Here is a 25,086-nt window from a genome sequence, read left to right as displayed (position 1 = left end):
TAAGCAAATTAATTAAGGCCAATCTGTAAACACTTTGTTTTTGCTTTTTGTTTTTTAAAGTTGTGCGTCTAAATTTAAGGCGGAGTGAGCTCTCCTGTCTTAACGTCTCAGATAGCAGGACATTATGACGTCACGACTTTTAAAACGTTTTCCATTTGGCTGAATTTATGAATTACTTTATTATCACTATCTCACGCGCAGTGTTTGATTTTTGATTGCTTAAAAAAATAAAGTAAATGTTAAGTAAATTATTATTTTTTATTAAACCGGAACAAAAACAAACCACTAGCTTTACGTCACGCCCACAGGAGGAAGTTGAAGCAGAGAGGTCGGCTCCTCCGCGTGTGCTGAGTGCGCGTGCGGCAGTCGGGATGCTAACGATCCTGCAGGTGTGCGTCCGCCGCCACCTGTGGAGGAGCGCGTGTTCTTCTGCCGCGGGAGCGCAGAGGGGCTCTGGGGCCGCGGGGGGTCGCGGTCTGAGCCGGCCCGGGGTCCGGACCTGCACCGTAGACCCGAACCTGGAGGAGCAGTTCGTGTTTCTGGACTGCACAGGTGAGCGCGCAGGTGCTACAGGGATAAGAACAGGTTCAGCCCAGCAGGTGGTTAGCTGTTCTGCAACAGTTTAATGTGGAGATATCTCTGTTTATGTGTATCTCTGTATATGTGTTTAATATGGAGATATATCGGTTTATCAAAGAGAAACACTAAAATCAAGCACCAGCTGACAGTTCAACCTTAACTGGAAAGTTGAACTCTCCGGGAATAGTTTTTTCTCATTTATTATTATTATTATTTCTGCTGGATCAGTAAAGGTATTAGCATAGCATTACTTGTCTGTCTTCTGCTATGTTCATATGATCAACAGGAACAGACGGGTACTACTAAGAATCTCTTAATAATGCTTTGAATACTCTTTAAAAGCTTTAGACCCTCCTGCTGTCTGCACATTGAGGTCTGCGGGATCTTCCAGGAGTGGCAATGCTATTTTTTAGTGGAATGATTGGTTGGTGGTGGTTCTGTAACATAAGCTGCTCTGGAGCAGGTTAGGTGTGCAATCACTGAAAACCGAGCCTTAAAGCCCCAATTCCAGCTTCAGAGGACAGGTGTCTGCAGAGTTGCTGCAAAGGTGTCATGAGTCTATCTTCTTCTCTCCTGGTTCAGATGCAGATGAGGACTCCAGTCAGGAGGAGAAAGAGCTCCTCCATCAACTGAGTGCCACCACTTCCTCCTCCTCCTCCGCTGCTGCGCCCGGATCATTGGTCGATACTCAGTTGTCCCCGCAGAAACACCTGAGGTCTCTCGAGCGTCAGCTGCAGCTGTTGAGGCATGGCGTCCTGAAGGAGCCGCAGGCAAAGCTGGACTCCCTGATCCAGTTCCATGATGTGGACTTCCCGTTGGACGAGAGCATTGTGGCTGCAAAGAAGAAAAAGAAGGCGGCTGTGGGGAAAGGCGAGCACAAGATCTACGGCACCCCCGACGTGGACGAGCCGGTCAGCGACACGTGCTGCTCAGGCTGCGGCGCCATGCTGCACTGCGCCGCCGCCGCTGTCCCTGGCTACCTGCCCAGTGAGAAATACAAGGTGCTGGTCCAGGAGGGTCGTCTGAGCGGCGCCACCTGTCAGCGCTGCCACCTGCTCACCCACCACCACAAGGCCCTGAACCTGCAAATGCCCAAAGACCAGTACCGGGACGTGGTGCGGCAGATCCGCCCGCACAAGGCTCTGGTGCTGCTCATCGTCGACCTACTCGACGTGCCGGACTCCATCATCCCCGACCTGCCTGAGCTGGTGGGACGCAACAAATACATCGTTGTTCTTGGCAACAAGATCGACCTGCTGCCCGGAGACTCGCCGAACTACCTGCAGCGACTCAAGCGGCAGCTCTCTCAGTACTGCAAGGAAGCCGGCTTTGGCGATCAGGTGACCGACGTCCACCTGATCAGTGCTAAGACTGGGTACGGCATAGAGGAGCTGATCTCCAGTCTGCAGCGGTCCTGGAAGTACAAAGGTGATGTGTACCTGGTGGGCAGCGCCAATGCCGGGAAGTCGACGCTCTTCAACACGCTCCTGGAGTCCGACTACTGCAAGTCCAGAGCCTCAAATGTCATTCACAAGGCTACCATCTCACCGTGGCCAGGTCTGCACCAGACTCCATGTACATTTTCCCCAATTTATCGTATCTTTGTTTTCATCCAGATACAGAGAAGTCCCAGAGCATGATGGGAGATGTTTATGAATTTGAAGTGGCTGCTTCTTAATTCGGGTTGAAAAAAATTCTGTCACAAACAAATCTGTCAGCAATACATTCAAGACAAATGCTACTGGTTTTAGATTTTTAGTTAAATCTATTCCGATCATATTTATTCTTTTGAGTTTCCTGTTTTCCCGTAGAATAATTTAAAGGAGCTTAGTTAACAGTTACTAATGACAGCTGCCCCCACGAGAGATGGTGTCAGAGAGTCTATTTTTATTTTAAGACATTTGGCAATAAAAAAAAAAAAATATATATATATATATATCTAAATACTGTTTTAATGATTTAATTCTTCTCCTCTTCAATTATTTCTGATATTCTTGTCTCTTGGTTAAACTGTTGAGTTTCCCATCATCATGTGACTGTTTCCTCCTGCTGAGGTGCATTCAGGGACGACTCTGAACCTGCTGAAGTTCCCCATCATCAACCCGACTCCGTACAGGATGTTCAGGCGTCAGGAGCGACTGAAGGAGGCGTCGCAGCAAAAGGAGAGCGAGCTGTTGCCAGAAGAGCTAAAAAGGCTGCAGTACTTCAGCAAGCAGGGATACTTAGTGGGTAAGTGGTGAAGGAGCAGGAAAGACGAGGAGGTGCTTCCTGTCTGAACATGTGTTTATCTCTTCAGGTCGCATTGGCAGAACATTCCGGGTTGAAGGATTCAGACCGAATGAGATCCAGTTTGATCCTGACAGCCTGGCATTTGGAGAAAACGAAGATGGCGAGGAGACCACGACAGGTGGGCGAACTGATGCAGGAATCTGTCGAAAGCATTTTATGAGAATCCAAAAATGTTTAAGTGATCATTATTGAAGCTTTAATTAGTGGTTATCTTACTGTAACATGCTTTACCTTCTTCCTGTATTCAGACTGATATTTACTTACTCCACAGGAGACTCCATTAATGTTCTCTCCCATCTAAGCCTCCAGTTGTGATGCTCATAAATTATTACAAGTCTTATAGAGTTTTACTACACTGCTGATTTGACCTTTGACCTCTGTGTGACGTTGCCTTCCAGCTGCCAGCAGGTCAACTGAGGAGCTGAGTCACAACGAGCTAAAAGACGCCCACTGGCTGTACGACACGCCGGGAATCATGAAGGAGCTTGATGTGAGGCTCATTTTAATCTTCAGGCTTGGAGCTAGTCCTTTAAGAAGACTTTCTTATGATTGGCTACCCTTCGTCCCAATTATTGTAGTCACCTGAGTTCATTCTCTAAGCAAATATCTCTGGAGTCACCCTTACACTTTCATTAACTATAAATCAGTGGCAGAAGCTCTGATTTTACATGTTAACTGTAAATGCCAGCCTCCACACAGCAAGGGGCACTGCTCCACTGAATAGACTTCTCCTCAGTGTGTTCCTGACATTGGATGTTCACAAATCTTTCTTTTCCTCTCTCTTTCTCAGATTCTAAACCTGCTGCATGAACAGGAAGTGAGGTTGGTAGTTCCCACCCAGGCCATTGTCCCGCGAACGTTCGTTCTGAAGCCCGGCACGAGTCTGTTTGTGGGAGCTCTGGCCAGGATCGACTTCCTGCAGGTGAGAAGAAGAAGCTGAACAAAAGAACTGAAATCCAACTACTGTGGCGAAGAGTGAAAAAGAGCAAGAGAAGCAAGCTGTTAGTCAGAGTGGAGGAGCAGCACCAGTGAGAGCGGACTCCATCTCCACTGAGGTGGATGAGCTAGTGACTGTAGTCCTCGAAGTTTGGGGGAGGGGGTAGGGCAAGGCAGAACAAGGAATACTTTTGGATCAGAGTCCAACAGCGGGATGAGGCTTGCTGGAGAGGCCACTGAACGTATTCTTCAGTCATTTATTTATTAATGAGTACAGGTGTGGTCACCTGTACCTGTGGGTGTGAATGTCACAGTTGGCTGGGGAAAAAATTAAAGGGAAAAATCCAAAATAAATTTCAAACTTGTCAACCTAAATCTTTTTTTTCCTTTGAAGTCTTTACAATAATTCCACTTTGAACAAAGAACACTTCAAGTTTCTGTTATCCTGACCACACCAACGAGCCAGTATCTGTTTAAATTAACCCAGATGTTGTTAAATAAATTGATACATTCATGATTGGAGATGTTTAAGGATTACAAATATCACAGTGGCACATGGACGTAAGCCTGGGCTCTGAAACGGCACCACTGGTACTTGAACATGTGGATGTTCCTGAAGCAGCTGCTGCCACAAATAGAAATGAGCTCTTTGGTGCTTCTGAGCGACTAATAAGTGATTGATAAGCTGCTGATCTGCGCTGTCCTCCACAGGGAGAAAAGTCCTGCTGGTTTTCTGTCGTGGCCTCCGATCGGGTGCCGGTTCACATCACTAGCCTGGAAAAAGCCGACAGCATTTATGAGAAACACGGTGGACACGTGCTGCTGGGGGTGAGTTGCATGAGCCCTGCACAGTGCTGCTTTCGAGTGCTTGTGATTATTAATGCTTGTGTGCGTGCTGCGTTCAGGTGCCTGTCGGAGGCTCGGAGCGCATGAAGGAGTTTCCTGCATTGGTTCCTCAGGAGTTCAGTTTGGAGGGTCGGGGTTACCTGGAGGCTGCTGCTGACATCAAACTGTCATCTGCAGGTAAATTCATAAACATCACCTGCAGAACCTTCAGTGTCTCACCTGCCTCACCTGCCCATCTCTCACACTGTCTCTCTGCAGGCTGGGTGGCTGTGACAGCAGTGGAGGGCGATCAGCTGCTGTTGAGAGTTCACGGGCCGCAAGCTGCAGGCTTCGGTTTGAGGACGCCGTCGCTGCTTCCTCACGTCATCTCTCTGAAAGGAGAACGTATCCGCAAGTCTGCTGCATACAAACCAATGAAAGCCGTGGGTCTGCTGCACAGCGGACTGTCGGCCACCGGAACCGAGAGGCTGCAGGTGAAGAGGAAGAAGAAGAAGAACTGAGCCAAGGGTAGAGGATGTGGAGGAGGCGCTCTCACCACCAAGACTCTCTGCAGGTGGTTGTAGCTCCACATCTAGAAGAACTGACCTCTGACCTCAAGGAATGTGATTCTGGATCAATTTGGCTTTGTTGGAGGATGTGTGTCGTTTTGTTAAATAAATATACATATTTCATACTGTTATCGTCAATGGCGTTTATACAGCTGTGTCTTAATGTTCTGACAGTGACAGGCTGAAATTCAGCCACAATAAATACGAAGTTATACTATCGAAATAAAATTAAATTCACACTTTTAAACCAACGTCCTCACAAACTGGGCCTCCAGTGCCGTTTCCTCACCTCTTTATTTGTGGTTCTTAAATAATTCACTTGTTTCCCCTGAGAAACTCCTGTTTCTTTCACTCTTTCTGGTAGACTTTAACCTCCTGGACAGTGTTCATCATTTGTTTTGTTATTTTCAGAGCGTCTTCTTTGAAATGGTTTATTTTATTGATGTTGCTCATAAGTGACATTAGACTTTGTATTTCATTAAGTTGTATACTAATTTTCCCTGAGCCAGTTCTGCTAAAGGTCTATTCCTGGTAAAGGGGAGTTTTTCCTTTCCACTGTCACCAAGTGCTTGCTCATAAGGGGTCATTTGATTGTTGGGGTTATCTCGCTATTATTGCAGGGTCTTTATGCTTGTTGTGATTTGGCACTATATAAATAAAATTTAATTTGTTTTAAATGTAAGGTGTAAAATCAGAGGTCTAGGTGGAAATACCCTCACATTAAATCTTTTTACTATTTAAACTCGTGTTCACAAAAATCTGTTGGGAAAACTGTTAATTTGGGGGGTTTTGGTGTTAGCTGGTCGTGATGCTTTGATTCCATTCTGTGCAAAAACACATCCATGTGTGATATTTTAAATGTTGTAAATATTTAAAGTCACACCAGATTTTCTTTGAAGTCTGATTTTTAGAAATAATGAGGCTTTTAATAGACTCCGAGCTCCGGTTAATTCTGAATATGTTCCAACTTTATTAAAAACGGGCAGACAGATGCTGAAGTTGCTGATAGTGTTTGGAAATCTTTATTTACAAAAAAGCAGAAGAAAGTACGTTACAGATTAAAGCTTTAATCGGTTAGTTTTTAGCTGAAGAGCGCACTCAAGCTACTCACAATAACATCAGACAGTTAGACAAACATTTCTAATTTGATTTAAACCTGACAGGAGAAGACGTTTCATCTTGTTAAACAGGCTGCAAACCTTTGTAAACGATAAAGTTGGTGTAATATTATCTGATCATTTTCATCACTCAGTTACTCTGATATTAAGCTGTACATGGGGCATGGTGGAGGCCAAGGTGCTCAAGTTGAGGCTTCAAGACGGAAACTAAAATACAAAGTCTGTAGAAGCAGGAAGAACCTTCTGATCGCAGTGTGAATTAGCAACAAAAGCGGTTTCGGGACTGACTGGACGGACTTTTTGGCTCACGTAAATGTAGTGTCCTCTGAACGCAGCCCCAAATAAATTTTGTTCCTTTCTTTAAAAAGATCATTTTCACCTTTCTGTCACAGTTCAGTTAGGCTTAGAGATGCCTGAGAGCAAGCACTGAGGGCAGTGCTTGCTCTGGAAGACTCGATGAGCCCCAATGGGCTTAATTACAGAAAAGATCAAATAACACCATCCTTATCGTTAAGTTACAGAAACTACACAAGCTGCTGCTGACACAAACCTTTACAAGCAGTAACTCATACACATGATGTCGTTTTCATTTGATAGTAATAAGCCTCTGTAATAATAACAGTCCTCGGATGACGATCACTCTGTACAGTTGGAAAGAAAACACTTTGGCGTCTCCACTAAATGAAAAATAACCCCCCAACCCCTAACCATTAATGGAATTTAATGTTTTACTACAGCTGGTGTAATAACCAGATCTTTAATCAAAGCATTCACAAACTGGTACCAGGGCCACACTAAGGGGAAAAGGGAATTTTGAGAATAAAATTCATCTTCCTGTTGGCGCCTCTATAATATGGGCTGTGCTGACAAATTTGCACAGTCTGGTGAAAAGTATCCGGAATTCAGCTATTCCAGTTAGGCACATTTGAGCAGACTCAAATAGCTGCTAATGCACAGATGCAAGAACATCAGTGGTCACAATAGTGAGAGGCCACCACAGGAAACGGTGAGACACTTAAAGTGTTTGATCCTGAAGGCGTGGGGCTCAGGTGCTATGTGGTTTGAAGCCTGCTCAACACACACACACACACACACACACACACACACACACACACACACACACACACACACACACACACACACACACACACACACACACACACACACACACACACACACACACACACACACACACTTTTTTTGTGGAAGCACAAAATAATTGTGTGAGCAGGTTTTCATCCTTTCAAAAATCTGGTTATTTTAAGTAGACTTACTATTTAGTTTGGTTTTAATCAATCTTTTCCATAAAGTAGCCCTAACACTAGTCCCTAACACAAAAATAGCATATTCAGACCAAATGCAAAGTGAAGTTTAAGTGCAGCGTGATTACAAAGTTTGGAAAAGGTTGTGAAGAACTGAACACAAATTCAACAGATTTGCTTTGAGCTGTGTCGATTTTCCTGCAGACTGTCCATTTACTTCAAGCCAGAAATGGAGGAAAAGCCAGCTGCTAAATGATAAGGAGAGTAATCTTAGGACTTCATTTGAATGTTACATGACTCCAGGTATTGGTGAGGTTTATTAAGAAGCAGTCATCCCACTGGCTATTAATATATGTGATTGTGAAAAGGTCCAAAAACAATCCAGCGACTCTGCTTCAGGTTTTGTTTGAACACACCAAAGGAGAAAAGCATTTTTCTGCAGACTTGAACCTTCAGACGACAAATATAAAAACAAATGAGAAGAAAAGCGCAACATTTCAACAGCTGATTGTCAAAGGCACTGAATGTTTTTTCTTTAAAAAAAAAAAAAAGGGGGGGGGGGGAAAATTCCACTTTTACACTAGAAAATCTTTCTTTTTTTCCCCTACATGGAGACTTCACGACACTGACAGGTTTAAAAAGGTCTCCAGATGTTCTGTGGAGGTCATGAAAATTGATATGATGTTAAAATTCATTGTATGTGCAACAGCAGAGTTGAGGTGGACATGATCTGAGAGAGAGAAAAGCATATGTACATGCCAGTGTGTCGGCTCAAACTGACCCTACAGACCAGACCAGACCAGCATGTAAAAGTTCAAAAGGGTCTGAGCACCTAACATAGCCCCCGACGCCTCTTCCAGGACTCCACAGGAGGAGGCGGATTCTGGAAGACCTTCCAGAATCCTGGAAGTCTTCAAATCAGCAAAACAAGAGCAAATCTGGTGATAACTGAATAGAATCAGCTGCTAAATTTAAAGAGTTGGTGCTCGGACACCAAATGATGAGACATTTGTTCAGTTTATACGTTTGTGCAGTCTTATTTCACACAACTGGAGTGTCTGCACTTTAAAGCAGAGACGGGTCCTAAAGATGCACAGTGTGCTGGATACAACTCCTCATTTCTGGGAACTGCTGTCCATGTAGTAGACGTTCACCAGGTGGCGGTTCAAGTGGCGCCGATACTCCACCTCCAGGGGGAACGTGCGGTCGCAAAAGATGCACATGTGACTCTTTAGCTCAGTAGGAGTTGGGATCTCATCAGTGGGTGTTTCTGGGTCATTGGACATCTTAGTCGACCCGGCGCCGTTGCCATTGAGGCCGGAGTCGTCGCTGCCCTCGGAGGCGCTGTCGCTGATGTCACTCCCTCCTTCGTGGCTGCTGTGGATGCCCTCGTCATCCTCGGGCTCGGTGGGTTTGCTTCGCTGCCCAGGGAGCACCAGAGAAGGTGGTGACTTGGGTTTTAGGAATGTTGGCGCAGGTTGTTCTTCAGCAGGAGAAGGCGTGTCCTCACCGGAGCTGCAGGTGGGTGAAATGTCCGTCTTCTTAGAGTGTTTGTTTGGAGTCTTTTCTGGCTCTGGTGGAGCATGTGTACTTGCGGTGGTTCTTGCTGCAGGGCTGTGTTCTGTTGGGTCGCTGTGAGCGGTTTCCTTTGAGTTGTCCAGATGAGAAGAAACTTTCTGAGCCTCTGAGCATGGACTGTTGATTGAAGTTGCTCGACCCTCTGCTGGCTCCACAGCAGGCTGAGGGGTGGGGGCTTTCTTGTTGGAGCTCCTCGTCTTCTTCTGCTTTGCTGGTATTGCCCCATTGGACTTGTGTGCTGTCAGACTGGACTCAGTAACCTTACTGGTGTTTTGTGAGGCAGGTTTAGACTGAACATCCTCCACAGCTGAGGCTTTCACCCTCCTGGTCTTGGATGGAGTGCAGGGCTTGCTGGAAAGATCTAAAGCCTCCACAGCTCTCCTCTTTAATGCCTTTTCCTTGACTACCTTTTCCTTCTGACCTTTCTCTGGACACTTGTGTTTCTGTGGAGCTTGTTTGACGTGCTCTGCAGTCTTCTCAGACTTCTTTGTTCCAGACTTTCTGGCTTTGCTGGCATTTTTGCTGTCATTCTTCTGATTTTCTTTCTCTTTCTCAGGCATCCCTTTTTGTTCCTCTTTGTGCAGCTTCTGCCTGGCTGATCTTGCCTCCTCTGGCCTTTGTTGGTCAGATTTCTCTCTCTCTGCTGGGTCTTTCTGGGTTATGCGTGCTTCTGCTTGGTTCTGAACAGCTACTTTCTCTGTTGCAAGCTTCTTGGCTCGTCTCTTCACTTTGTTCTCTAAACTTTCTGTCTCCATCTGTATTTCTTTAACAGATGCGTTCTCCACCGGACTCTCAGTGACCTTCTCGACCTTCTTCTGTCTTGTGATCTTTTTCTCTGGTTCCACTTTGTCCTTCGCTTTTGGCAGTTTCTCAGATGTGATGGTTGATTTCTTCTGAACCTTGCCAGGTGTTTCGGTCTGTACCGATTGGCCAGTGCTGGGCCGAGTGTTCTTTCTGATTGACAGATTGATAGGACTCGACTCCTCCTCCCCGTTGTCCATGTCCAGGTCTTCCTCAATGCTGGATGAATCATCAAGCTTATTTGCTCCAGAGTCTGACTTTTCCTCTGCACTCTCGGGACCTGGTTTCTTGACTCGCAGCTTGACTTTGGAAACATCCAGGGCAACATTGCAGCCAGAGTGCCTAGACTTGATGTGATACTGCAGGTTGCATTTCTTGGAGGCAGCATACTTGCAGAGGGGACAGAGAAACTGCCGAGGATTGAGGTGGAGTTCAACATGCTTCTTGTAGTTGCTGCGATCAGCGGTCTTGTACTCACAGTAGGGGCAGGAAAGAGGTTTGGGACCATTGTGGACCTGTCGAGCATGTCGAGTCACCTCGTGTTGGTTGGCTGCCAGGTAGGTACAGCTCTCGCACTTGAAAGGACGCTCACCTGCACACAAGAAAGTGAGGTGTTACACCCTTGCAGTGAAGGCAGTAGGATATAGAAAAGCTTCATGCAGCAGGTGAGTCTGATACTTGAGGATCTATATACGTCAGTAGACTGATTCCTTATGTTTGTCTGTAACTGCTATATGTCTGTATTCACAACCCTGAGGTCCCTTTCTTAACCATAAAGAACAAAAAACACACCATGCACAAGTCTGACTCATCTCTAGTTCAAAGTAATCTCCTTGTGCACCTGTGGACAACTTCCCATTGTGGCTGCTGTTTTTTGAATGAGCTCCATGGTGAAATCGAGCAAACTAGCTTCCAAACATCAACTTCGGTTTAAAGTGGCCACCTTTCAGGCCAAAGATCATCACTGCTGAAGTTGAACGGTCTCCAGCTGGAGCCCATAGACCAAACATTTATCCAACGGTGTGAGGGAGGGCAATTACTGCTGACCAAACCAACAAAACTTTACCATCCTACCCTCCTCACAGAATTTGGTTACGTGGAGATTGGTCAAATTGCTGTTAATGTGCTTTTTGCTTTTTATAGGTGGAGTTTTTATTTAACCTTTTCTCAGCAAATCTATAAATTGTATCTTGTTTAGTAAAATCTGCAAAATTATTACTTTCAAATCATTCAGGTTTATTCGTGTATTCGATGGAAGCCAAAAAACTGAAACAGGATCGTTCATGCAGGAGTTTGAGGATCACAGAAGAGCAGATAAAACTGAAACCACTTAATCAGAGGCCGTTTTCTGACCCCGCTGATATGTTTTCAGATTCATCTGCTCTTCGGTGTGAATGCCCCACAGAGCAACACAACACAACACAACACAGGAGGTGGTAGCATATAGTTCTGCTGTTACCATGTTAGTCCAACAGCGACAGCTTCAGTGAGAGCAACACAAACAGAAATGTTCAGAGTGAGTCAGAGGAACAAAAACAGAGCGAAAACATCAGTGATATTAATTCTACTTAGTCCTATCATATATCACTAATATCACCATGCTACATCTACTAAAGTACAGCAGTGTGAGCACTAAAACTACTGTAATACTAATACTTTAACAATTTTACTCTCGGGTCTTGAATATTCAACTATGAGCTAGATAAGAAAGAAAGGTACATTTCAGAATCTAGACCAAGGGTGTCAAACTCGGCCGTATTTTATAAATATGGGACAATCCTGCTTTCAAGGGACAAGAAACTACTACTACTAGGGCTGCACGATTAATCGTTAGAAAATCGCGATCTCGATTCATACTTATGTGCGATCTCATTTCCAAATGACAACGATTAAAAAAAAAAAAAAAAAAAAAGACGACGACGATTGTACCGCATTTTGATCCGGGACGCACTCTGCATGAAAACAAGCGCTCACTCTTCCTGCTCAACAAATGACAAGGGCGGAGCCTTATACCACGTGATACAGAAGCTGTGCCGTGTGATGCTAAAGTTAGCAGGGAAAAAACAACGGAGAGCACGTCAGGGATGACAAGAAAGTGACAGGAGAAAATCCGTTCCGGTCAACCACCCAAACACCAATAACGGGAACCTTATACAGCGCTTCCCTATACACGTCGAACTCAAAGAAATTATGGAGGCTATCACTTATCACCTGACCAAAGATATGGCACATCAACACTGTGCAAAACGAGGGATTTAGGAAAATGATCAACACCCTAGACAAACGCTGCACAGTGCCGTCCCGCAACTATTTTTCTATCGTTGCACTACTTGCTCTATACACGCAGTGTCGAGCAACGGTGGAGACGGAATTTCAAGCAGTACAACATTTTGCAGCAACAACAAAACGTGAGACATTTGTTGTTTTTATGGTTATTTATTGTTTTTATGTTCAGTCTCAACTGTTACGAAGTTGATGTGCAGTTAATAAGTGCAATAAATATTTATACTGGAAAAGAAAATCGTGAGAGAATCGTGATCTCAATTCTAAGCCAAAAAATCATGATTCTCATTTTATGCAAAATCGTGCAGCCCTAACTACTACTACTGCCCTGACAAACTGCCCGGGTCTTTACGCCATCTGCTTAATCCTGGAACAAGTGCCAAACAAAGAGAGCAAACCACTCACTCTGGCTGGCTAAGAGAAACATCGAGCAGTGTTGTACAACTGATTTAACAGTTTACTATTCAACTCTCCAACTGATTTATTAGCCTCTACAGTTAGTTTTACCTGAGTGAGTCCTCATGTGTCGGGTCAGGTGGGTCTTCTGTGAGCTTGAGTAGTCGCAGTATGGACACTGGAATGGGCGAACACCTGAAATAGACAGAAAATAACACTGAGGTCCCACGACTACCTACATACAGACACTTTTAGTGCCTAAAAGACTTCAGACAGGCAAAAGTCAGAAACGCAGAGGGTCGTCGTACCAGTGTGAGTCCGAATGTGTTGGATATAGTTGCTCTTGCGGTCAGAGAAGTAGGAGCACTGGCTGCAGGTGTGCAGTTTGCTGGGGAAGTGATTCCTTAGATGTTTCCTCCAGTGGTACTGACTGACGGTGGTGTATGGACACAGAGTACACTTAAACACCCTGCAGAGACACAGCGGCAGCACACACTCGTTACTCAGGTCGGTAAAACAACTGGTCATTAATTTTCCTGCAAAATGCTGGTATATGGAGGCAAAGTGTGTGTGTCAGTGCACAAGTGCAGGTCTTACCTGTGGTCTTCACCCTCCTTGTTGTGGTGTTTCAGGTGGGCGATATAGTGGTCGTATCGGTTGGTGTTGTAGCCGCAGCGCTCGCACCTGATCAGCCCTTTGATGTCATCTGCATTGGCTGCCACCTCCCCGCCGCTCTCGGCCTCACCACCTGCCGGGTCCTCGGGTGCTTCCGCCTCCTTTGCCTTGGTCTTGCTCCTCCCCTCCACCCGGTTCACCACCATCATCTTGCTGATACTGTGGGTGCTTAGATGATCCACAAACTCCTGCTCATTTTCCGCCTGGAAGTGACATGGTTTGCAGAGGAACGGTTTCTTCTTCTTCATGCTCTCCGTCACAGCAGGCGGGGTCTCTTTGCGTTTAGCACCCTGGGGAGGTGGTGTTTTAGTGGTGGTGGCGGAGGAGGAGCAGGGCTGAGGCGGGCAGGACAGATCTTCAGCTTTGTCTTCCTCATCCTTGTTCTCATTCTCCTCTGTCCTGTTTCCAACAACCACAGCACGGATACCTGGGCCCAGAGTCTCGGGATACTTCTCAATACCGGCATCTCTCTGATTCTGGTTCTCGTAGCCATACCTGATCGCACACACAGGTGAGTTAGTGGCCAGATGAAACAGGTATCTGCAATATTACTATCAGGTTCTATAGAGCAGGTCTTTCTTTTATTATCAGTAATATCTCAATCAGAAAATCTAGAGCATGCTTTAAAATATTTTGCCTGCTGTGGGCATCCTTTGCACAAACGAGGGAATTCCTCGCAATACGCACTCACAGTTAAGCTGAAATCAAACCAAACTACCCACACTAAGTGCTGCTGGAAAGGGAAAATGACTACAAAAGCAACAACTCATTCTTCATGACAGCAAAAAAGGCAGATAACTCGCTTCTGAACTGGGAGCACATGGGAGCTTCACGGGCTGTCCTCAACTGGAATATGTAACGCCTTTTGCAACTTCACAGGGAAACATAAAACATTTATAGATCTTAGCTTCCTTCATTTTAAATCCAGACTTTTTAATGACCTGCGGGAACCCTGTGTGTGTAATCATGTTTGACCAAACGCAATCTCAACAGAAAAAAAGTGTGATTATGATTTCTGCCATTCAGAGGAGCTGACGCTGAAGGTTTTTTCTCTTAATGGCAAATATAGAAACGGCTGGATGTTTCCAGGAATAGCAAACAACCCATGAGTTAAAAAATAGTTCCAATGTTTGTTTAAAGTTTCCCTTGGTTAATATGGGGGTCAAGCCGAGGTCGGACTCGTTCTCACTTCCTCACCTGACCACACTCTCGTCCTCGCTGTCCGAGTAGCTGCCTCCCACGGTCTTCAGCTCCATCATCTCCTTCTCACCATCACAGCCACCGCTGCTCTCCCCGGCTGTCACCGCTGCCACGTTTGCAAGCATCACCAACTGAGGGGCGGGCAGCGTGTTCCTGGGCATGTCGCTGAGATTCTGCCCATCCTCCATCAGAGGAACACCCACGGGGAACATATCGAGTGAGAACACAGGCTGAACTGCCATGTGGAGTTCAGCGCTTCACCTAGACACACGGAAAGCTGCAGGGACAACGACACGGGAGGAATATTTTTAATAACTGCGACCTCAGAATCATAACCACATATATGTTTCTGGTTATTTTTTCCTTTAACTTATGTGTAACACTGAACATGAAGAGTTCTAAATCCTCTCTGCCTAAGACGGACCACAGATAACAGTTTTTCTCATGTAGGATTTGAGCACAATCTACTTAATAATGTCCATAATTACAGATAAATGCAAATCTGCAAATCCACACAAGCTCATGGCCCTCATTTCTGAATATTTGAGTGGAACCGTTCCTACCCTGTGCAAAAAAATAATCTACAAAACATGTGGACCGGCTTGTTTTCGCATGTTACTAAATCAGACTCATTCTGAACCAGCAGGCTTGTGCAATCTGCATACTGCCACTACTTCTCTATCACTCCTCTAGTTTACCTCCAGTTGAAGCAGAAGTGGTGACGATGTTTTAAGAGAGAAACCTGCATCACTAAGGCAAGAAAAAAAAAGGGGGGGGGGGGGGGGGGAGCGAGGTTCCACTTGATCACTTTCACTTTGGCTTTAGAACTAAAGAAACTCTTGGATGAGACGTGAAACGTTTTCAAGAAATTTAAATAAGTCCACTTGCCTTCTTATAAAGCTTCCTAGGCTAACATGACCTGGATGACTGAGACATTATGGTTTGTTTGGGGGATTTTTGCAAACTGTAGATGATGACCAAAGGGCAATAATAACGACAATAGTTTTATTATTGTTATTAGCAGCAGTTTTCTATTTAAAGACTTGTGCTTTTTCCTAAGAAAAGGGCCACTATTTGTTCTCATGCTGTTACATCTAAGTTTGAGGGTAGAGTACGAACACAGTCAGGTATAAAATTACTGATAAATCACTGGCTTGTGTGTAAATTTTTCTTACTCACAATTTACGCAGTGCATTTGCACAGCGTACTCCTACGTGGAATAAAATGTGTCACAGAAACAGTGTTTGTCTTAACTTTTAAAAAATTTATTCTTTTCCTAGTATTACTAAAACTTTTTAAAAATATTTGTAATACTTGGACTGTATGATACATTTTACTGATACAATGTGTGTTTTTAACTTATTGTAAAAAAAAATAAATAAAAAAAATGGGACTTCATTTTATTTTATTTTGTTTAAAATATTTTTCATAGTAAAAAAGCGATTCGTTGGTCATGTTAGTCGCTTAAATAGCTTGGTCACTTGCGGCTTAGGTCTTTTTAATTTACCAATTTTAAATATTAGCGCTTATTACTAATTAATGAGCCTCCCGGGAGATGAATTTGCCTATTATAAAAAAAGAGGAAGTCATTACAGGGTAATTTTCCTTCCTCTCAGAATAAACATCCTGCAGTAAAGATGCTGAAATAACAACTGAAAACTTTCACTGCATCGCTTTGTCGGCCATTTTGAAAGCAGCACCACGGCTCAGTCGACAGCGCCACACAGAAGTCCCTCTGGAAAAACACCAAGTTTAGAGGACTATCCCGCGGGGAAGGAGGCCGCCTGGCAGCTACTTAAACCCCACATCTCACCAACTAAAGGTCAAAGTTATTCAGCAGAAAATAAGCCGAATTTATGGTGGAAAAACAGAAGTGAAAAAAACCTAAAACTCTGCCACATAAAAACACAAATACCTCCATAAATCTGTCGACATCGAATTAGCAGTGGTGGAAGTAAACTTGTTCAGCTGATTTGGATCAAGTTAAATAAGGTCAGAGTGGACAAAAGAAGGAGGTTTTAAGTGAAGGATTAAAAAGTGAAAGTCCAACAATCTGCCCAGATTTAGGATGTCTGGGGACTAACAACATCAGGAACTATTTTCTGTAGAAAAAAAAATCTCACTCACGATTTTTTTTCCTGAGACGTTTGATTAAATCACTTTTAACTTGAACCCATGAGATTATATTTTACTCGTGTAAAAATGGTAGCTGTAAAGCTGCCGTTGTAATTTACAGCCACCATTTCAGATCCTTACGGAGTTTCACCAAACTTCGTTTGCGGAAGCGCACAAGTCGAATCAAACAGCGACATTTTACTGCGGCACTTCGGAGTCGGTCTAAAGTGTTACAGGAGCTTTTCCAGCTGTTTTTCAGCGGCGAATCTGCAGCTGGCAGCCGGGAGAATGTGGGGAAAGTGTGGGTCGATGTGTTAGAGTGTTAGCCATGGTCCTGATCAGCCCCGGACAGCGCCTTCTTCACCGCCTCACCGCCTCCATTTTCCCAAACTGACTTCAACTTTGCAGCCGCTCCGCTCCGACAAAAACCCCGCACAGATGCGCTTTCAGCCCGACACTTCCCGCCCTGCAGCCTGGACACTCACCGGCTCCTCACGTCCGAACTCTACGAAACTTTTCCTGGACTTCTGCTTCTGTTTGTAGTTTTTCTTTCTCCCTTCGACGAACAGCGCACGGAGAAAAGTGAACACAACTTTCCGCACATTCCTCCACAGCGACGCACGACCGTGACGTCAGCACGTCGTTCACACAGCGCGAGGAGGTGTGGAAATCAGTTCCCAATCTTTTATTTTAAAGTAACCGTATTATTTATTTATTTATTTATTTATTAAATAGCATAATTCATTAATTTTATTCACTTTATTTCGATTATTGTACCTGATACATCCAGTTGATTTAATTTTTTTTATATAAAATGTCACAGTTACCTACAAAGATGACTTTTCCCTCATACAGAACAATAAAGACAGTTTTTTTGTTTTGCTTTTTAATTGAAAACAAAAAGTTATACTCTGTTGTTTCAGTGTTGTGCCAAAAAGTAGCCTTGTATTGTTATGGAACTCTTGTGCTTGCTACACCAAATAGCCAGTTCCTGTTAAAAAAAAAAAAAAAAAAAGGAAGGAAGGAAGAAAGAAAGAAAGAAAGAAAGAAAGAAAGAAAATGGGAGACTATAGAAATGTCTGTCTCCTAAACAGCTAATGCAGTGCTCTTGTTAAACTCTTTGAATTAAAGCTGAAAGTCTGTGCCTCAATCACATCTTGTTTTTTGTTTGTTTGTTTGTTATTTTATTTTAAATCCACTGTGGTGTGGACAGAGACAAAATCACAAAATATGTTGCTTCCCCAAATTCTTTGGACATAACTGTACATAGTCCTCACCCTCACCTGACCGTGAAATTTATACAAATTGTAAAACCTCCATACACACCTATCGTTCAACTAGATTATCCCATTATTGATGAAAGTATATGAATCAGTATAATAAAGGGTTAAAAATGCTCACACCACTGATTTCTCAGAATCATTTTTGTTTCAGTCAATCAGGTTTGATTCCTTATTGAATGATTTTAAACACAAAATTAACATCTGAGTATATCAAAACAGTGCTTACAGACTGGCAAAAGCAAAGGAAAAGGCAGATAGTGAATTTTATAGGAGGTCGGATACTAAGGCATGAGAAAAGAACTTGTATCAACTGGCTAGGCAGAGATATCAAACTGTAAAGGATGTGCAACAGGTTAGGGTGATTAAGGGCAGAGATGGAAGTGTACTAGCACTCAAAATGAGTACTTTGAGTGGAGGATGGATGGTGGAAAGAGTGAATCAGGAAGAGCTGATGATTCGTAGGGAGGAAATGAGGGTAGCTATGATGAGGACAAAGAGTGGAAAGGCAGATGGTCCAGATGACATACCAGGAAATGTCTAGGAGAGAGGGCAGTGGACCTTTTGATCAGATTGTTTAACACAATGAGAGTAGGGAACAGCTGGAAAAGAGCCCGGAGAGGCGAAGGCGTGCTCTGGAGAGGATGACTGAGAAATGGAATAGAAGTGCGTTGGTACCTATTTTCAAGAACAAGGTTCTCAGAGTTTAACAAGAGCAGTGAGCAGTATTCAGTGATACAGGAAACATCAGGGTAACGAGACACAGCTAATTCAAAAAGATGATACCTGGGCATCATTACTGGAAACAAGTGACAGGAGTTACAAAACAAAATACAAACCTTATTTATTTAGATTTTTCTAAAAGGATCTTGGAGCAGTTACCACTTAAAAAAAGGAATGAGAATGAGGAGAGAAAGTGGGGGTTTGGTACCTCTGGGCCTCCATCTGGAGCCTGCCTAACATTAAAAGTTTCATCCACAGTGAGAAACAACCAGCAGCTTACTTACAGGTATTATCACTTCTCCTTCAGTTTGCACAGACGACAGAGCAAAGACTGCCGGCCGAGGAAGACTGCAGGTGCTGCTAAACGCTTCTGGAAAAACATAACGAAACTGATTCCAAGTCCAGCATAAACTTTTAAATTTATGGATGGATACTTGATTTCTTTTTTGCCAGGCAAAAAGCTGTATTGAACATATTGTAACAACAACACAGGCTGACCAAATACAATGATCCATAAATATAAATATGAAAAATAAATATGTCAATAAATAAAAATTATACAAAAAGAAAAGAGAAAAAAGAAAAAAGGCACACACACATATTAAATTTAAATTACTAAGTAATGAGAGTAATTTATAGACTGATCCATTTTGAACTGCTTTCAGAGACTTACTAAACAGGTTTAGATCATTCGTCCAGAATCTGCATTTGTGAATGAAATATTTTCCAATTAAAATTACATTGTTAAGTTCAATTCACGGAGAATCTCCGTGAATCGCTACCTTATTGTGTTCCCAGGGATCCCAGGGGCTATGCTGTCTGGGCGCTTTTGCCCCCTGGTAGGGTCTCCCATGGCAAATTGGCCCTGGGTGAGGGACCAGACAAAGAGCGATTCAGAAGACCCTTATGAAGAAAAAAAAATAGGGTTACCGGGGCCCCGCCCTGGAGCCAGGCCCAGGGAGGGTGCCCGAGGGTGAACGTCTGGTGGCCGAGGCTTAGTCCATGGGGCCCGGCCGGGCACAGCCCGAAAAGGGGACATGGGCCTATCCTCCCGCAGGCCCACCACCCGCAGGAGGCGCCATAGGGGTCGGGTGCATTGTGTGCCCGGCGGCGGCCAGGAGCGGAGGCCCTGGCGGACTGATCCCTGGCTGCCAAGACTGGCAATAGGGACATGGAATGTCACCTCTCTGGTGGGGAAGGAGCCCGAGTTAGTGCGTGAGGTTGAGAGGTACCGGCTAGATATAGTCGGGCTCACCTCTATGCATGGCTTGGGCTCTGGAACCAGTCTCCTGGATAGGGGCTGGACTCTGTCTCAGTCTGGAGTTGCCCCTGGTGAGAGGCGGCGGGCTGGGGTGGGTATTCTAATATCCCCTCGGCTTGCTGCCGGTACGTTGTGGTTTTCCCGGTGGATGAGAGGGTTTGTTCCCTGCGCCTTAGGGTCGGGGAACGGGTCCTGACTGTCATCTGCGCTTATGCACCGAGTGGCAGTTCAGAGTACCCAGCCTTCTTAGAGTTCCTGGGTGGTGTGCTGGAAGGTGCTCCACCTGGAGACTCTGTTGTCCTGCTGGCAGACTTCAATGCTCACGTGGGTAACGACAGCGAGACCTGGAGGGGCCTGATTGGGAGGAACAGCCTCCCTGATCTGAACCGGAGCGGTGTTTTGTTATTGGACTTCTGTGCAAATCACAGTTTGGCCATAACAAACACCTTGTTCGAACATAAGAGTGTCCATAAGTGCACATTGCACCAGGACACTCTAGGCCAGGGGTGCCCAATCCCAGTCCTCGAGAGCTACCGTCCTGCAGCTTTTAGATGCATCCCTACTCCAACACAGCTGAATCAAATGGTTTGGTTACCTCTTCAGCATGCCATCGTGTTTGGCAAAGGCCTGATAACAAGCCATTCATTTGATTCAGCTGTGTTGGAGTAGGGATGCATCTAAAAGCTGCAGGATAGTAGCTCTCGAGGACTGGGATTGGGCAGCCCTGCTCTAGGCCGTAGGTCGATGATCGATTTTGTAATCGTATCACCAGACCTGCGACCATATGTTCTGGACACTCAGGTAAAGAGAGGGGCTGAGCTGGCAACTGATCACCACCTGGTGGGGAGTTGGATCAGGTGGCGGGGGAGGACGCTGGACCGACCCGGTGCACCTAAACGCGTAGTGAGGGTGTGCTGGGAACGTCTAGCAGAGGCCCCAGTCCGCGAGATCTTCAATGCACACCTCTGGCAGAGCTTCAACAGCATTCCGAGGGAGACTGGGGACATTGAGTCCGAATGGACCATGTTCAGCGTCTCCATTGCCGAAGCTGCTGCATTGAGCTGTGGCCGCAAGGTGGTTGGTGCCTGCCGTGGTGGTAATCCCCGAACCAAATGGTGGACACCAGAGGTGAAGGGAGCCACCAGGCTGATGAAGGAGTCCTATCGGGCTTGGTTAGCCTGTGGGACTCCGGAGGCAGCCGACAGGTATCGACAGGCCAAGCGGAATGCGGCTCGGGCAGTGGCTGAAGCAAAAACTCGGGTGTGGGAGGAGTTCAGAGAGGCCATAGAAAAAGACTTTCAGACTGCCTCGAAGCGATTCTGGCAAACCGTCAGGCGTCTCAGGAGGGGAAAGCGGTGCTCTACCTGCACTGTGTATAGTGCTGGCGGAGCGCTGCTGACTTTGACTGAGAAAATTGTCAGGCGGTGGAAAGAATACTTCGAGGACCTCCTTAATCCCACTGACACATCTTCCGAGGAGGAAGCAGAGTCTGGGGATGAGGGGAATGACCCGCCAATTTCTGGGGGCGAGGTCACTGAGGCAGTTAAACAACTCCTTGGTGGCAGAGCCCCTGGTGTTGATGAGGTCCGCCCCAAGTTCCTGAAGGCTCTGGACGTTGTAGGGCTGTCCTGGTTGACACGCCTCTACAATGTTGCGTGGAGATCAGGGGTAGTACCCCTGGACTGGCAGACCGGGGTGGTGGTCCCCATCTTTAAGAAGGGGGACCGGAGGGTGTGTTCCAACTACAGGGGGATCACACTCCTCAGCCTCCCTGGGAAAGTCTATGCCAGGGTGCTGGAAAGGAGAGTATATCCGCTAGTCGAACCTCGGATACAAGAGGAACAATGCGGTTTTCGTCCTGGTCGCGGAACACTGGACCAGCTCTTTATCCTCTCAAGGACACTTGAGAGTGCATGGGAGTTTGCCCAACCAGTCTACATGTGTTTTGTGGCCTTGGAAAAGGCATTCGGCCGTGTCCCTCGGGGTGTCCTGTGGGAGGTGCTGTGGGAGTATGGGGTGTCTGGCCCATTACTATGGGCCATTCGATCCCTATACAACCGTTGCAAGAGCTTGGTTCACATTGCCGACAATAAGTCGGACTCATTCCCGGTAGGTGATGGGCTCCGCCAGGGCTGCCCTTTGTCACCGATTCTGTTCTTTAGGCTGTTAGCCTGTACGTTAGCCTGTTATTGGACTCATCTCAGACGGGGATGAGTCTGCCTACAGGAGGGAGGTTGAACGTCTGGTGTCCTGGTGCAGCCACAACAACCTGGTGCTGAATGCCCAGAAGACAGTGGAGATTATTGTGGACTTCAGGAAGCACACAGCCCCACCCCCCCTGTGTTCACTGCATCATTCCATGTTTGGAACTGATCACCACCTGCACTCATGTATATATCTATCTACTTAGCACTTTTAATTCTTATTTTTATTTTTATGTCTATTTAAGCGTTATATGACAGTATGTTTGCACTAAGTACCGCAGCAATTTCCTAATGTTGTAAACCTGCTCAACATTTGACAATAAAACCCTTTCTGATTCTGATTCTGTTCAGAATTTTTATGGACAGGATTTCTAGGCGCAGCCAAGTGGCGGAGGGTTTTCACTTCGGTGGCCTCGGAATCTTATCTGTGCTTTTCGCGGATGATGTGGTTCTGTTGGCTTCATTGGGTGAAGGCCTCCAGCTTGCACTAGAACGGTTCGCAGCCGAGTGTGAAGCAGCGGGAATGAGGATCAGCACCTCCAAATCTGAGGCCATGGTTCTCAGTCGGAAAAGGGTGGAGTGCCCACTCCCGGGTCGGGGATGAGTTCCTGCCCCAAGTGGAGGAGTTCAAGTATCTCAGGTTCTTGTTCGCGAGCGATGGGAGAAGGGATCGGGAAATCGACAGATGGATTGGTGCTGCAGCTGCAGTAATGCGGAGGCTGCACCGGTCCGTCGTGGTGAAGAGGGAGCTGAGTGTAAAAGCAAAGCTCGCAATTTACCGGTCGATCTACGTCCCTACCCTCACCTCTGGCCACGAGCTGTGGGTAGTGACCGAAATGAGCTTCCTCCGAAGGGTGGCTGGCCTCTCCCTTAGAGATAGGGTGAGAAGTTCGGCCATCCGGGAGGGGCTCAGAGTAGAGAAGCTGCTCCTCCACATCGAAAGGAGCCAGCGGGCCAGCGGGCATCTGATAAGGATGCCAGGAGGCATCCTTATCAGATGCCCTCAGGAGGTGTTCTGGGCATGTCCCACTGGGAGGAGGCCCCGGGGCAGACCCAGGACACGCTGGAGAGAGTATATCTCTCGGCTGGCCTGGGAACGCCTTGGTGTTCCCCCGGATAAGCTGGAGGAGGTGGCTGGGGAGAGGGAGGTCTGGGCTTCTCTGCTTAGGCTGCTGTCCCCGCGACCCAGCCCCGGATAAAGCGGATGAAGATGGATGGATGGATTGTTGAGCAAATTTCTGCTTTTCTATTCTGGCCTGCAACCAATCCAAAAGGACTGTATTGTTTTACACTGAATTTTTCTGACTCACTGTTACAAAAATACAGTGATTTACCTGTTCTTTAAATCTTAGTGTAATAAAATCATTAACTGGATAAATTTCATTTAAAATGGTTTAAAATGTTGTCTCCAAATTTTGGTTATCTGATCTGATAGAGATAAAAATATCTTATAAAGATATAGTGTCTTTTAACCTGATTAGTATAATTTTTTTAGCATTAAATGTAATATTTTCATTGTGGCGCAGATCAGGATCTTTGAAATCTCTGAGTGCTGCAGATCTTCGCTAAAGTTTGAGAGAGTGGGACTGTTTTATCAACTTTTTATAGATTTTTGGATTAAAGCGAAGACTGAATTTAAAACAAAGTTCTTGACACGGCCAGACACCACCAATATCATTCATTTATATGTGCTATTGCCCAAACGCATATTACTGAGATTGGTGTAATTAAGAAAACTTTGTTGTTGTATTTCAACATTTTGACCACATGGAGGCGCAGTAAACATTCGTAAATTACCACAGCCCGTTCAGACTGTAATAATAAACTTCATGTCAACAATTTATTATACTTTTTAAGTTCTTTTGTGTAGTTTATATGATTTATTTTCAGATAATTTACTTGGCTTGTAGTTTTTATTTTGTGCCAATTTTTCAATGTTCAATTAATTAATTTCACTTTATTTTATTTTAGTTTTGTTTGCTTAATCGTCTAAATGCATTAATATTAAATTAATGTAGTCATTGTTTTAAAGGTACGTAACTGATTGTCACTTAAGTAACGACAACTCTGTTGTTTGTTTAACTGAAGCATTGTTTGTTGTTGTTTACCTGTTTATTGGTTGTTTATTAAATTGTTTCTTCTCATTGTTTTATTTTGTCTTAATGTACTTTATTTTTATCTCTTATTTTACTTTGTGTAATTCATTTGATTTAAGTAATTTTATTTTATTTTAGTATGATTTATTTCATTTCATTTCATTTTATGTATTTATTTATTTATTTATTTATTTTTTCGTCTTCTTCGTTTAATTTCTTTACAGCCTTTAATCCTTAAGAATAACTAGCTTGACTCAGGGAAGATCAATGATTCATAACGCAAATAAAAGATTTGTGAAGTCTGTAGGCGGTAAGAAGACGTCACTGCTTTGTATAACCGGAAGCCAAGTCTCTTCTTCAAATTCACTACCGTGAACTTCCTCCAGGAAAATCGTTGCGTTTGCCTTCAAAATAAAGGTCTGGCTAGGAGCTAAGAAGAGTTTAGCTAATTTTATTCTCAGGTGTTATCGTCACCCTAGCATATTAGCATAGGAAAAAAGTTCAGTTCAGTTCAGTTCAGTTCATTTTTATTTCAAACATTTCAAACATGTGCCTTCACAATCATTACAAAATATCATTCCATTATTTGTTTGAAAAGGAGTAGGCTGAAGTATTTACTTATTTGTCCCTACCCCCTCAAGTTTTACCTCTCATTCATTTAATTTTTTTTTGTCTTAAATTAAACAAACAACATATGAAACATATAAACATATGAAGTAAAACAAAACATAACATACATAAATCAAAAACAAGAAATTAGCAAGCCCCACCACAGTATAGTTTCTTTCATATGAAAAATACAGAATGTGTATATTTGCAGATACACAAGTTATGGAAAAACAACAAACCAAAACAAAACAAAAAAACAAAAAAACAACCAAAAAAGAACCGCAACA

At 44.7% G+C, this 25,086-nt stretch overlaps 2 protein-coding genes across 2 annotated transcripts; one reads left to right on the top strand and one right to left on the bottom strand.

Moving 5' to 3' along the window:
• Positions 1–308: 308 nt before the first annotated feature.
• noa1 (nitric oxide associated 1) lies at positions 309–7,504 on the top strand. Its single transcript, XM_080900416.1, has 9 exons — positions 309–552; positions 1,162–2,136; positions 2,644–2,808; positions 2,876–2,986; positions 3,267–3,358; positions 3,659–3,790; positions 4,516–4,632; positions 4,710–4,827; positions 4,909–7,504. Exons 1-9 carry the CDS (start codon positions 372–374, stop codon positions 5,148–5,150), a joined length of 2,133 nt encoding a protein of 710 aa, XP_080756542.1. The 5' UTR covers positions 309–371; the 3' UTR covers positions 5,151–7,504.
• Positions 7,394–17,251, bottom strand: rest (RE1-silencing transcription factor). The gene is made up of 6 exons (XM_080900414.1): positions 17,112–17,251; positions 14,509–14,788; positions 13,234–13,806; positions 12,945–13,105; positions 12,748–12,831; positions 7,394–10,549 (listed from the first exon to the last, which is right to left on the bottom strand). Exons 2-6 carry the CDS (start codon positions 14,751–14,753, stop codon positions 8,694–8,696), a joined length of 2,919 nt encoding a protein of 972 aa, XP_080756540.1. The 5' UTR covers positions 14,754–14,788; positions 17,112–17,251; the 3' UTR covers positions 7,394–8,693.
• Positions 17,252–25,086: the final 7,835 nt, after the last annotated feature.

Source organism: Rhamphochromis sp. 'chilingali' (genome assembly GCF_963969265.1).
Source record: "Rhamphochromis sp. 'chilingali' genome assembly, chromosome: 13".
NCBI classification, from domain to species: Eukaryota; Metazoa; Chordata; class Actinopteri; order Cichliformes; family Cichlidae; genus Rhamphochromis; species Rhamphochromis sp. 'chilingali'.
This window is presented reverse-complemented; position numbering and strand designations above follow the sequence as displayed.

Excerpts from the sequence above, each read along its gene's own strand:
- noa1 (XM_080900416.1), top strand. The coding sequence starts at position 372 with ATGCTAACGATCCTGCAGGTGTGCGTCCGCCGCCACCTGTGGAGGAGC. Across the intron at positions 553-1,161 it reads CGTGTTTCTGGACTGCACAG|ATGCAGATGAGGACTCCAGT; the intron begins GTGAGCGCGCAG and ends CTCCTGGTTCAG. Across the intron at positions 3,791-4,515 it reads CCAGGATCGACTTCCTGCAG|GGAGAAAAGTCCTGCTGGTT; the intron begins GTGAGAAGAAGA and ends TGTCCTCCACAG.
- rest (XM_080900414.1), bottom strand. The coding sequence starts at position 14,753 with ATGGCAGTTCAGCCTGTGTTCTCACTCGATATGTTCCCCGTGGGTGTT. Across the intron at positions 13,807-14,508 it reads GAGGACGAGAGTGTGGTCAG|GTATGGCTACGAGAACCAGA; the intron begins GTGAGGAAGTGA and ends GTGTGCGATCAG. Across the intron at positions 13,106-13,233 it reads AAGGAGGGTGAAGACCACAG|GGTGTTTAAGTGTACTCTGT; the intron begins GTAAGACCTGCA and ends GTGTCTCTGCAG.